This window comes from Hordeum vulgare, chromosome 3H, assembly GCF_904849725.1.
Source record: "Hordeum vulgare subsp. vulgare chromosome 3H, MorexV3_pseudomolecules_assembly, whole genome shotgun sequence".
Classification (NCBI taxonomy): domain Eukaryota; kingdom Viridiplantae; phylum Streptophyta; class Magnoliopsida; order Poales; family Poaceae; genus Hordeum; species Hordeum vulgare.
Window position 1 is genome coordinate 2,143,899 of NC_058520.1, and position 14,142 is coordinate 2,158,040.

Genomic DNA, 14,142 nt, shown 5'->3' on the forward strand with positions numbered 1-14,142 from the left:
TTTTTCAACGCACCCATTTTTGAATTTATAGCTGCAAGTAAATAGTTTCTTAGGACATACAGTAATGCTTCATTTTTATTTTATAAGAGAAATAACAAAACCTCTATCATATAGCTTCATTTTAAGCAGAAAATAATGCTTGAATTAATCCATTGAAACCGAATGAAAATTAAGCTACAACTACTTACTATTGAATCAAGAAACAAGATCAATTAGGTAGATTTAGATAGCTAGGTTTCAGAGATTGAATCAATCACTATTGTGTAGTGTTTTTTTAGTACAAGGGTGCAGAGTATTCTTTTAGTAGGAAAGCCTTGAGATATTTTTTGCCCGGTGCAACGCACGGGCATTTGTACTAGTATCAATAAAGATTCATTATGTAAAATTGACATATCAGGCTGTGGGGAGGACGATAGAGGACACAACGATGAGCACGATGAGAACCATAACCGCGGGTGTTGTGAGACTCGCCATTGCTGTTTGCACTTTGAACCTAGCTTTGACGATGTTGTGTTGGTGCATCATGGCAACTCTTCCTATAGGTGTGGACGCCGTGGGAGATATTTCTTAGTTAAGGTATATTTATCGTTTAACTAAATGAGTGTAATAACAAATCAAACAAATAAATGAAGGTACTTATGAGTACTAGTTGTCATATACCCCGCATGGTGATAGACGTACAAAATATTTAGCGAATCAACAAATAAATCTACTCTCATTGTATACATTCAATGAGTTCCATAATTATTCCGAGAGGGAGATCCATTCCGTAGAAAATTAATCTGTCTATATCTATATCTGTATCTATATCTGTATCTATATCTGTATCTATATCTATATCTATTTCTATCTCTATGCAATTTATTAGAGAATCTAAAAATTTCCACGTTATTGAGAAAATACAAGCCGCTCATCTGATGGGACCAAGTTATTATGATGTAGATTAACCCATCCAATTCTTATCTGAAAACTAATAAGAGACTTCTAGAAATTTGACGTTAATTAGAAAATGCGAGACCAGACCAAGTTATTACGGCGTAGATTAACCCATCTTATTCTTACCTGAAATTTCGCTCAGACCAGTAATAAAGATTATGACCACGTCGATAAACGTGTCGACCACGTTGGGAGCACCGGCCGAACCAAACCAAAAGGCGGACATGCCCGTCCGTTCGGCCGATCCAAACAGATAAAAAAGGTTAGAATCCGTGTTTGTTGCGTCGGCGCGTTGGAGTTGCCCTAACAGCCTATATGTAACTCTTAAACCGCATTGTTACCATAATATGTCCCGACACAACGAAATAATTATTGATACAATGGGCATAGAGAAACGAGCCGGGAATGATTCAGATCACTTGGAGGCACATAAAAGATGAGACTAGAGAGCTCCTCAAATGCACATAAAAGCAGTTTAAAATTTCTTGCTTTATCTGGATCATGATCCATAAAAAGTATAGGTATAGTGTCGTCCGCATATAATGTCATTGGAGTATTATAATTATATAAGTAACTCTTAAATTGCATTATCACCATAACATGTCCAGACACAACCGATTATTTATTAACAGCAAAAGGCACATAGAAACGAGCCGAGACTGATTCCCTTCACTTGGAGGCAAGCAGATCCATGAGGTCGGCGGTGACGCCACAGCGCTCCGTCATCTGGCGATCCATGTCGGTCAGGGGGGACTTCTTGTTTATCGCCTTGAACGCGTTCTCACATGCATCACCAGCGCCCTTGGCAAGTAAAATGACCCTCGACGCGCCGGCATAGTTCAGATAGTCGAGGGCAAGGCGGGCTTGGAGCTCGAGATCGTTGTCGGCTTCGAGGTAGGCATCGTTGCAAACAGCCAGCGCGCCCCCCTCCGGTGTGCCCTCTAGGTTCTGGTACAGATCGATGATTGCAGCGGTGTTGTTGTAGACAGTGTCGATTGCGATCAGCAGTGCAGTGTTGGCGAGGCCGTGCACGGTGATGGCGATGGCGCTCCTTCGATCGGCGCTCAGCATAGCGACGCAGGTTGCGGGGTTCTTGGTCTTCTTGCACGTGCTGGCGATCAAGCCGGCGTCGGCGTCGGCGACGTGAAGGACGTCGGAGGACACGGCGGCGAGCACGACGAGAGCCATTGCTACGGTTGTTGCGGTGCTCGCCATTGCTCCTTTGTACTTTGCACTTGGCTAGGCCTTGTTGTTGTGTTGGTACAATATACATGCATGGCAGCGCTTTCTTCTCTATATAAGAGGCCGCGCAGGATAAGGTGCCTTAATTGTTCTATATTTATTCTTTTTCTACACTGTATGATAGAGTATCAAATAAATAAGGGCATGACTATGTCACATTTAGATGTGAGGTATTATCTCACATCTAACATGACCCTATCTGTTTGTAGCCCTTTCCGTGTTTCGTCTTATTTTTAAGGGTTTGACTATGTCACATCTGGATGTGAGATAATATCTCACATCTAAAATGAGCCTATCTGTTTGTACCCCTCAAAGGTATCGAATTGCAAACCACCCGCTCGTAAACCCATCCATTTAACCACTTACACACATAGGCATCGATGCCAAATACTCAACGCTAGTGTTTAAGGAACCACTGCAGCGTCGGGTTTGAAACCTTGTTTGAACAATTATTGAAGATTGTAAAAAAAAAAATATTTTTTTTATTAAAACACAAACATTTTTTGCAACTCAAGACTTTTTTGAAAAATGTGAAGAATATTTATAATTCTGTAATTTCGTACATCTTTACTGAAAACACAATCTGTTTTTCAATATCCGAACTGTTTGTTAAAATGTGATTTAGAAAAATCCTTCTGAAAACACGAAACTTTCCCCACAGCCACTAATGTTTTTTGAAAAATGGTATCCTCTTTTGAAATTCCCTAAGATTGTTTAACAATCTCAGCTTTTTTAATGAAAACATGAACATTTATAAAAACAAAATGGGTACATATTTTGAACACCAAAAACTTTGTTTGAAAAAATATGAACATTCTTGAAAAAACTTACATTTTTTAAATAACAATATATAAAAGGGAACATTGTTCAATATATAAAAGGGAACATTGTTCCAAACATTGGAACTTATTTCAAGAAGACATGAATAGTTTTTAAATATTCGGACATTTTTTGTAATAACACAAACCTATTTTAAAATTATCAAACTTTTTTTAAACCCAAACAAAATTTGGAAAACCAAAGAATTTTTCAAATCCCATACACCTCTTACAAATTGAACATATTGGAGAACAAAAAAGGGTCCAGTCCAGTTGTGTGCGAGGTGGACTTACAACTGAAAAAAAAACGCTGCCCCCGGTTGCAAATCGAGGGTGGACTTGCAACAGGTACAAAAAAGGGTCGGAATCGAGTTCCAAGTCAAGTGTGGACTTGAGACTGGGACAAAAAAATTCACGCCCCGGTTGCGAGTTAAGAGTGGACTTGTAACTAGGACGAAAAAAATGTTGGGCCTTAGTTGCGAGTCGAGGGTGAACTTGCAACTCGGACAAAAAAAAGATCGGGATCAAGTTGCGAGTCAAGGGTGGAGTTGCAACTAGGACAAAAAAGTATTGGGCCTGAGTTGCGAGTCGAGGATGGACTTGCAACTAAGGAAAAAAAAGGCGGGCCCCAGTTGTGAGTTAAGGGTGGACTTGCAAGTAGGACAAAAAAGAGTGTTGGACCTGAGTTGCGAGTCGAGGATGGACTTGTAAATAAGGAAAAAAGGTCGGGTCCAAGTTGGGAGTTAAGGGTAGACTTGCAAGTAGGACAAAAAAGTGTTGGGCCTGAGTTGCGAGTGGAGGATGGACTTGTAATTAAGGAAAAAAGGGTCGGGCCTCAGTTATGAGTTAAGGGTGGACTTGCAAGTAGGACAAAAAAAAGATTGGGCTCCAGTTGTGAGTCGCGGGTGGGTTTGCGCTTGGGAGAAAAGGTTGGGCCCTGTTATGAGTCGATGATAGACTTGTAACTAGGACAAAATTAATAGGTTGATCATTGACCCCAGTTGTGTTGGACTGTCAAGTGAAAAAAGTCAACCCCAATTGTGAGTCAATGGGTGAAGTTGTAACTGGACAAAAAAAGTTGGGTTTCAGTTGCGAATCGAGGTTGAATTTGCAATTGAGGTTAAAAAAGGCCGTGCTCCACTTACGAGCCAAGTGTTAACTTGAAACTCTATTCATCACCCAGGATGCAGAATAGGTTATTCTTCACCCGAGGTAATCTTACGAGCTTTTCATAAATAAATTACATTTAAAATACAAATAGTTACATTCATATTGACCCGCTATGTAAATTTTGGCATAAAAAAATTTAAAATATAGGTTGTAAGACAAGAAAATATGCATTTTATGTATATTTTACACTATGTTTTTACATTTGTAATTTTACGTAACAAAAATATTTTTTATAGTATTTATACATTTTCTTACGGTCTCTTTTTACGTATGAAATAAGAAAAAAAATTATGTAACGTAAAATTATGATACATTGATGTTAAAATAGAGAGGGTAAAAAATAACTATTCCTCATTCAGGGTGACGAATATTTTTTATAGTATTTATACATTTTCTTACTATCTCTTTTTATGTATAAAATAAGATAAAATTTGCAGAACGTAAAATTACGGTGCATTGATGTTAAAATAGAGGACGTGAAGAATAACTATTTTTCACCCAGGGTGACGAATAACGCGACCCTATATATATCTATACCTAATAATAAAGCGGCTATTGCTTTCGTCGGAAAATCCACCACGGTATTTTAATAACAAAGCCCCTGTAATTTTTGTTATGCGCTCCATCATTTATCTGCAACCGCTCGCCGCCGCGGCCGACCTCAACCGCCACCGCTGCCGATCTCAACCCACCGGCCTCCGCGGCCGTACCTCTCCCCGCTCACTGCCCCCGTTGCGGCGCTCGAGCGCATTGCGTCGACCCTGATCCACCCTAGCTTGTGCCCAGGTCGCTGCCACACCACTCGCCGCCGCGGCCGACCTCAACCACCACTGTTGTCGATCTCAACCCACCCGCCTCCGCGGGCGTACCTCTGCCCGCTTGCTGCCCCCGTTTCGGCGCTCGAGCACAACTTTTGAATCAAATCAAAGCGTGTGGGATTTTTTTCTCCCGTTACAATCGCACGGACCCTTTTGCTAGTGTATATATATATATATACGCTATGTGTGTGGCTGGTTTATTCAGGCTATGCAAATGCAGACCATACAATTGAGATAGAAAATGGATTTGGGTTGTCATCCAGACGCGCGTCCAGTCCATCCAACCCGCAGCAGCAATGTCGCATCGGATCCTCAACACCTCCAAGCCCACGCTGCCGCCGGCGCCTCCGCCTCCGCCTCAGCTGATCCACCAAACGACACCGCCGAAGCTCGGCCGCCGTGCCGCCGCGGCCGCGGTCGCGGTCACCATCGCGGCCTCGCCGGCACTCCTCGGTGCCGTCTCCCCGTCGGCCCGGGCGCAGGAGGCGTCGGCCTGCATCGACGGGCTGCCCGTCACGGCCAAGGCATTCCTGGACGTGTCCATCGGCGGCGAGCCGGCCGGGCGCATCACGGTGGGCCTGTTCGGCGACGCGGCCCCGGCCGGCGCGGCCCGGTTCCTGTCGCTCGCCACGGGCGTCGGGTACCGGCGCAAGGAGTTCGTGAAGGTGGTCCCCGGGTACGTGCAGCACGCCGGCGTGGTGTCCTACCCGGTCATCCCCGCGGTGACCGACCGGCTGGCGGCCGAGATGGACGCCGTGCGCGCGCGGTGCGGCGGCGGCGGCGCGATGAACGCGGCGGGGGCGGTGTCGATCGTGGTGCGGGACCCGAGCCTGCCGCCGCCGAAGCCGAAGCTGGTGGCGCGGGGCGGGCGGCTGGAGATCCAGGAGGAGCAGGCGGGCGTGGTGCCCAACGGCACCGAGTTCGTGATCGCCACCAGGGACTCCCCCGAGCTGGACGCGTCGGCGCTCGTGGTGGGCCGCGTCGTCGCCGGCATGGACGTCGTCGGCAGGATCGCCGCCGTCGCCACCGTCAAGGACAACACCGGCTCCGCCTACTTCAAGTCAGTGCTTCACCATCGATCGATCGATCGATCTCGATGGAAAAAAATGTGTGTGATTGTGATTGTGATTGTGCAGGGTGGCCAAGCTGATCGGGGACAAGAGAGCGGTGGTCGCAGAGCGAGGGTTCAACCGGCCATACACCAAGATCCTTGTCACCAACTGCGGAATCCTTGACCTTGAGCAGCAGTAGCAGCAGGCAGCAGTGGCCGGATGAAGCAAACATATCTGAGATGCATTCATGCATGCATGGCTTCGTTTCTCTCCTTTTCATTCTTTCATGTATGTCGTCTCGTCCACATTGCAACCAACTACTAGAAAACGCCTAAATGAACAAGTGAAGGGATGAACAAGCTCGACTGTGTTCCAAACCAAAATGTGCATAGCCATCCAAGAAACAAAGACAAGACCAAAATGCTAGTAATTTTTCATGCCTACTGACTAGTCTAACTCTAGCAAGTTCGTAGCTTGGGAATCGACGATCGGTCAATCGATCTGCTCGATCTACTCAGCATCAGCAGCGCCTCCGCGGCCTCCAGCGTCCTCGCGTCCGGCCATGCTCCAGGACAGGCACCACCGTCATCAGCCCCCTCCACGGCGGCGTGCACGGCGTCCTCGTGGTGCTCCGGGACGGGCGCCGCGACCGGCAACGGCATCGCCGCCGCTCTGTTCGCGGCCGCGGCCAGGACCTCCGCGATGGCGGCGTCGGCGTGCGGGGCGTCCCCCTGGCGGTAGTGCACGATGACGAGCCCGAGCGCGCCGCACGGCTGGCCGGCCACGCCCACCGTGAGCGCCGGCGAGCGGAACGCCCACAGCTCGACCATGGCCGGCTCTAGGTCCTCCTCCTTGGCGTCCTTGGGCACGGCGAGGCCGTTCTCGGTCAGGAACTTCCCCCAGCCGGCGATGAGGCGGTACGCCTTGTTGGACTCCAGCTTCTTGAAGTCGAGCACGTAGGGCCGGCCCGCGCGGTCGTAGGCCTGCACCTGCACGCACGGCTTCTCCTCCGCCGTCAGGACCTCGTCCAACGGGAACGGCTCGCCGTGCCGCCAGCTGCGGCACGACATGAGCAGCCGGTGCTGGTTCATCACCCGGTCCGACTTGAACAGCCGCTTCCCGTAGACGCGCACCGGGGCGGAGGCGCCCAGGCCGCGCAGGACGTCGCGCAGCTTGTCGTCCACGACGGCGATCTCGTCCAGCGAGTCCACGCCCGGGCCGGGCACCGCCGCCGACTCCATGCTCGCCCAGAACACGCCGTCCTCGCGCTTCTTGCTTGCTCTGGTCGCGCCCAGCAGCAGCCTGCCCCTGCCGCCAAGATCCTCCTCCCCTCGCACCCTGCGGTCCACGACGGCGACCTCGTCCAGCGAATTGACGCCCATGCCGGCCCAGAACTCGCGCTCCTGATGGTTCTTGCGCTTCTTGCCGGATCTGGCCGCGGGGGACTGGGCCCGACGGATGGAAGCGTGAGGCCGGAAAAAGGGGGCGGCGGCGGGCTCTGCCCACGGCGATGGCGACGTCGACTCGATGCGGGCCAAGAACTCGATGCGCTCCTTCTGCTGGTTCTTGCGCTTCTTGCTGGCTCTGGCAGCAGAGCACGGCGGCGAGCCCAGGTTCACGGCGGACAACCTCTCCCTGCGGTCGACGACAAAGATCTCGTCCATGGCCACGGGGACGCAGAGGACACCTCAGAAAACGGCGTGACGGCGAACTGAATTGGCGATCGGGAGTGGCGGAGGAATCCGGCGGCGGCAGGAGATAGAAATACCTAGCATATCGTGACGGCGGAGCGGAGGAACATTTTATACACAGCGTTGTGCTGTTGGATACGGTTTGTTTTTTTTTTCCGTTCAAAACCAAATCTGGAAGAACAGCTCGAACCCGGAAACAGAACCATGGACACACCCCGTATTTTTAGGAAAAACATCAAGCCTTGCTGTAACTTCATTTCTTTTTCCTAAAATGAAATCTGGATATTTTCTTTTTTTCTTTTGTGCATCGTCGATTTCCTTATCGGCTTAATTTGGAGCACGAATCTCAAGGCGCGTTCTCCGGCGTTTTCAAGCGGTGGTATTTACGGGGCTTGCAAGAAATTCGACCCGGTTTGTTTGGTGAAGGGAGCCTGAGCAGCTCTCGGCAAAAAAGACAAATCGTGTCACAACAGTTTGTGAACAATTATCCTTTTTTATAAATCCCAATTCGTCTTTCTTGCTGAGAGCTGCTCAGATATTTAAATAAGTTGAAATTTGGAACAGTCTTCACGTATCAAATTATCTACCAAACATAAAAATAATTTATTTTGTTAAATTTTTCTAATATTTGTTTTGATTTTTCTTCGTGAGCGTGGATTCAGATGAGCCAAAAAACAGAAACGTGGTTTCCATAGATAAGTCCCTAGATAATGTATTTAATGCTATATACGTACATCATGTATTCAATGAAACAAGCTAGAACATCTTCTCTTCCTCCTCGCTCCTCTGTTTGCTCCCGTTCCCACCAACAAGTTTTCCTTCCCGTGAACACCACATGTTCGGCTCGATGGTTTGATGGAGAAACGCTCCTTCACTTGAGGAGAGAGTTCCCTACCGAGAAAGGAGGCATCCAACATAAGATCGGCTCGTTGTATTTGATTTGACTATGCCCCCTTTCTCAGTAGGGCTGAGAGATGCTCGTGAGGTATGTGTAGTTGTTGCTGGCTCGTTGTATTTGACTATGCCCCCTTTCTCGGTAGGGCTGAGAGATGCTCGTGAGGTATGTGTAGTTGTCGCTGGTGTCGTCAGGCCACTCGTCCTTGACGGCTTACAGTTCTACGTTCCCCATGGCGACCATCGAGGGTGCCTCGCCGGTCATCGCTACACGAACCATTGATTCAAGGTCAATGCCGAGTCCGACGGCACTTTCAACGCCTTGTTTCATGACGGGATGACCCGCGCCCCCGTCACTGGTTCCCCTTGGCCCACTGCATCGTTTTTATCATCGTTAACAGCTCATGCAAACATCATTAATCGTAAAAGTCACATGAAAAATCAACATATACAGTCAGCAACCTTTAGACAAATCAGCAAATATCCTCCCACATACATCCAACCTTCCTTATTTTTTTCAGGTCCATCAAATAGCCGCATGTAAAGGGTACAAACGTTAAATTAGTCGCATGCATCACTAGTTCAAAAGTTCAAATATTACATCCGAGCATTATTGTCCCCTTTCAACACCCACTGATACTCAATCAAATCTTTCTTCAGCTGCTCGTGAGTTGTTCGATGCCGAATTTCTTGATACATTTCAATAAACTCTTCAAATGTGTCCGGATTCTGTTCCGGAAGTTGGATAGGATCATTCATGTTCTCAAATCCAGAGTTACGACGTGATCACACAACATGTCATCACCAATAGAGTTGGATAGGTAAGTGTATGCATATATATAGGACGACCGTTTGGGACACCTAGGTGCCCAGGCTCCTTACCTCGTGACCATCAAATCTTAGATTCAGGCATGCAGATAGTAATGGTGTGAGTATATTTAGCATCTTCCATATATCATGCGTTGAATAGGAAACTAATTAATGCAGTTTCTTTTTAATTTATTTCATTGTATGAAGAATGAAAACTTTGATCAAGTATATACATACAACGTTATTATTTTTATGGGGTATGTGTGTGCCATACTCATACATATTGTATTTACGCACGTACTAATTTCTTAGGTATATCACATGCGAGTATACTGGAAAGTAATTTCTTTTTAATTTATTTCATTGTACGAAGAATGAAAACTCCGATAAAGTATATACATAAAACGTTAGTATTTTTATGGGATACGCGTGTGCAATACACATGCATATTATATATATGCACGTACTAATTTCTTTGGTGTGTGTGTGTGTGTGTGTGTATATATATATATCGTGATATTCGTCACCCTGGATGAGGAATAGTTATTCTTCACCCTCCTCTATTTTAATATAAATGCACCGTAATTTTATGCTCCATAAATTTTGTCTTATTTTACACGTACTTAAAAGAGACCATAAAAAAATATTATCAACGTAAAAATATTTTATATCACGTAAAATTCCGAACATACAAAAATAGTGCAGAAAATACACTAAATTCAATTTTTTATGGTCCTGTGACCTATATATTTTTTTCTTTTGTCAAATCTTACATAGTGATTCAATATAAATTTAACTATTTGTATTTTAAATGTATTTTTATTTGAAACTATATTCATCGCCCAGGGTGTAGAATAGTTTATTCTTCATCCGAGATAATCTTACAATCAATTTATTAATAAATTAAATCTTAAATACAAATATTTACATTTATATTGAATCACTACGAAATAATTTACAAAAGAAAAACAAAAATATAGGTCATAATACCAGAAAAAAATGATTTTTTTTTTATTTTTTGCACTACTTTTGTATGTTCGTAATTTTAAGTGATATAAAATATTTTTATATTGGTTATATTTTTTTACAGTCTCGTTTTACATATAAAATAAGACAGAATTTACGGAACGTAAAATTACGATGCATTGATATTAAAACAAAGGGGTGAAGAATAACTATTTCTCGCCCAGGATGACGAATAGCGCGACCCTATATATATATATATATATATATGCGCATTTGCATCTTTACTGTGTTCAAACATAGGAATAGGGTGTGGATACGTGCATTCATAGAGGTAAGTGTATGTATATATATGCGTGTTTGCATCTGTACTGTGTTTAAACATAAGGGTAGAATGTGTATGTGTGTGTTCATTAAAAAACAAGTGTATGCATATAAATGACCACTTGCATTTGTACTGTGTCGATGATATAAAAGACTGGAACAAACCGTCTTGAGTGCATATAATGTTTTCTGGAAAAAAAAACTTTTGATCTACTCATCATTTGTAATGGGAATATCATGAAAACCAGAAGTAACAAAAACAATAACCAGGTATGGAGATCATCTAGCTACAACTACAAACACTAATAAAACAAAGGTGTGCACCGTCATCATCATTCCCCCAACGGATCAAGGCAAACCTTGTTATTATAGACAGTCCAGATGTCGTTGTGTTAAGGCCACAAAGAACAAACACTAGAATAACAACCATCGTCGATAAAGAGAAGGTTAGATCGGAAGGGGCTAACCTCACACCACATGAACGAAGACTAGATTCAAACAAAGCCATCGAAGACCAGCACCGACCGAATGAGAGGATATACGTTTTTTGCATTTTGCAAATACATATTAAATAATTATTTCACTAACATATTTCAAAAAAAAAATACTTGTTAAACTGTTTGTATACACGTTGTAATAAACAATAATGATAATTAAAAATCTTTTTGAACTATATTATACAAACATTTCTGTTGAAAATGGTATGCACGAAATTTAGAGACTCGTGAACAATTTTTAAAATTTGACATACATTTTTTAATGTTCATAAGAGTCCTTTTGAATTATATAAAAAAATTATTGTTAATATATAAGAATTTTTAAATGTCGCACATAACTTCAGTACACATGATTAACATTTTTTACCTCTTTTATTCACATTCTACATTTTCCTTAAATATCATAAAAACATTTATCCATACCCATTTAACATTTTGAATGGAAGATTAAGTTTTGGCGAAATTTAATGTAAAGTGTTTTGTGATACACATATTTATAATATTTGTAAATATAATAAAATAAAATTAAACAAAAATACAAAATAAGAAAACATAAATGTGCACAAAAAAGGAATAAATAAATAAAGCACATGGTAGGACCTGCTGCGGGCCCCACATTTTTTTTATTGGCAACCCACTTTATTCAACTAATAATGTTTTGGGGAATACATAAGTTGTCAGGAGGACAATCAAGCCAAAGATGACGCCCTAATCCTAGGGTTGTGGCCATCCTTGCTATTTTATGTGCCTCACTATTACTATCACGACACTCAAAAACAAAACTACAACTAATGAAACTAGACTTTCTCTGCTGGATATCATTTAGGATCATGCAATACTCTCCCCGTTGATCTTGGGTTTTCAGATCATTTACGACTCTCAGACAGTCAGATGCAATGCGAACTTTGGTGATCATCAAATCTTCCGCCAGTGCTATCTCTTCTCTGCATGCATGGGCCTCAACAACTGCTGGATCTATCACTCCGTTTAGGACTATCGCTGAAACCCCAATGAACTATCCCTGCTCATCGCGGCAAATTACCCCCACCGCACCAATATTAGCTGACTTGGCCACAGCTCCGTCCACATTCAGCTTAGCCTCTCCGCTGGCTGGTGGGATCCAGCTGGGAGCTGGCGTGTTCTCGGTCCTCCTGGACGTGCACTTCTTCTTCTCTGGTAAACCTCGTAGCTCATGCAGGTAACGCTCGATAAATAACTGTGTCGATAGCGTGCTTTGGAATTCTTTCTCATGGATCACCTTCCGCCGTGCCCACCAGATCGCCCAAAGTGTGGTAAGAACTGTTGGAATTATGCCTTAGAGGCAATAATAAATGTATAGTTATTATTATAATTCCTGTATCAAGATAATAGTTTATTATCCATGCTATAATTGTTTGAATGAAGACTCACTTACATGTGTGGATACATAGACAAAACACCGTCCCTAGCATGCCTCTAGTTGGCTAGCCAGTTGATCGATGATAGTCAGTGTCTTCTGATTATGAACAAGGTGTTGTTGCTTGATAACTGGATCACGTCATTGGGAGAATCACGTGATGGACTAGACCCAAACTAATAGACGTAGCATGTTGATCGTGTCATTTTGTTGCTACTGTTTTCTGCGTGTCAAGTATTTATTCCTATGACCATGAGATCATATAACTCACTGACACCGGAGGAATGCTTTGTGTGTATCAAACGTCGCAACGTAACTGGGTGACTATAAAGATGCTCTACAGGTATCTCCGAAGGTGTTAGTTGAGTTAGTATGGATCAAGACTGGGATTTGTCACTCCGTGTGACGAAGAGGTATCTCGGGGCCCACTCGGTAATACAACATCACACACAAGCCTTGCAAGCAATGTAACTTAGTGTAAGTTGCGGGATCTTGTATTACGGAACGAGTAAAGAGACTTGCCGGTAAACGAGATTGAAATAGGTATACGGATACTGACGATCGAATCTCGGGCAAGTAACATACCGAAGGACAAAGGGAATGACATACGGGATTATACGAATCCTTGGCACTGAGGTTCAAACGATAAAGATCTTCGTAGAATATGTAGGATCCAATATGGGCATCCAGGTCCCGCTATTGGATATTGACCGAGGAGTCTCTCGGGTCATGTCTACATAGTTCTCGAACCCGCAGGGTCTGCACACTTAAGGTTCGACGTTGTTTTATGCGTATTTGAGTTATATGGTTGGTTACCGAATGTTGTTCGGAGTCCCGGATGAGATCACGGACGTCACGAGGGTTTTCGGAATGGTCCGGAAACGAAGATTGATATATAGGATGACCTCATTTGATTACCGGAAGGTTTTCGGAGTTACCGGGAATGTACCGGGAATGACGAATGGGTTCCGGGAGTTCACCGGGGGGGGGGGCAACCCACCCCGGGGAAGCCCATAGGCTTTGGGGAGACACACCAGCCCTTAGTGGGATGGTGGGACAGCCCCAAGGGGGCCTATGCGCCAAGGAAAGGAAATCAAAGGAAGAGAAAAAAAAAAGAGGGAAGAAGTGGGAAGGGAGGGGGACTCCTCCCACCAAACCAAGTCCAACTCGGTTTGGGGGGGGAGTCCTCCCCCCCTTGGCTCGGCCGACCCCTTGGGAGTCCCTTGGACCCCAAGGCAAGGTCCCCCTCCCTCCTCCTATATATATGGGGCTTTTAGGGCAGATTTGAGATGACTTTCTCACGGCTGCCCAACCACATACCTCCATAGTTTTTCCTCTAGATCGCGTTTCTGCGGAGCTCGGGCGGAGCCTTGCTGAGACGAGATCATCACCAACCTCCAGAGCGCCGTCACGCTGCCGGAGAACTCTTCTACCTCTCCGTCTCTCTTGCTGGATCAAGAAGGCCGAGATCATCGTCGAGCTGTACGTGTGTTGAACGCGGAGGTGCCGTCCGTTCGGTACTAGATCGTGG

At 44.8% G+C, this 14,142-nt stretch overlaps 2 protein-coding genes across 2 annotated transcripts; one reads left to right on the forward strand and one right to left on the reverse strand.

Annotated features, from left to right (window-relative positions):
* Positions 1–1,476: 1,476 nt before the first annotated feature.
* LOC123439108 lies at positions 1,477–2,213 on the reverse strand. The gene has a single exon (XM_045115857.1). The coding sequence runs from the start codon at positions 2,149–2,151 to the stop codon at positions 1,606–1,608; it is 546 nt and encodes a 181-aa protein (XP_044971792.1). The 5' UTR covers positions 2,152–2,213; the 3' UTR covers positions 1,477–1,605.
* Positions 2,214–5,193: 2,980 nt separating this feature from the next.
* LOC123439109 (peptidyl-prolyl cis-trans isomerase CYP26-2, chloroplastic) lies at positions 5,194–6,466 on the forward strand. Its single transcript, XM_045115858.1, has 2 exons — positions 5,194–6,044; positions 6,121–6,466. Exons 1-2 carry the CDS (start codon positions 5,281–5,283, stop codon positions 6,233–6,235), a joined length of 879 nt encoding a protein of 292 aa, XP_044971793.1. The 5' UTR covers positions 5,194–5,280; the 3' UTR covers positions 6,236–6,466.
* The last annotated feature ends 7,676 nt before the right edge of the window (positions 6,467–14,142 follow it).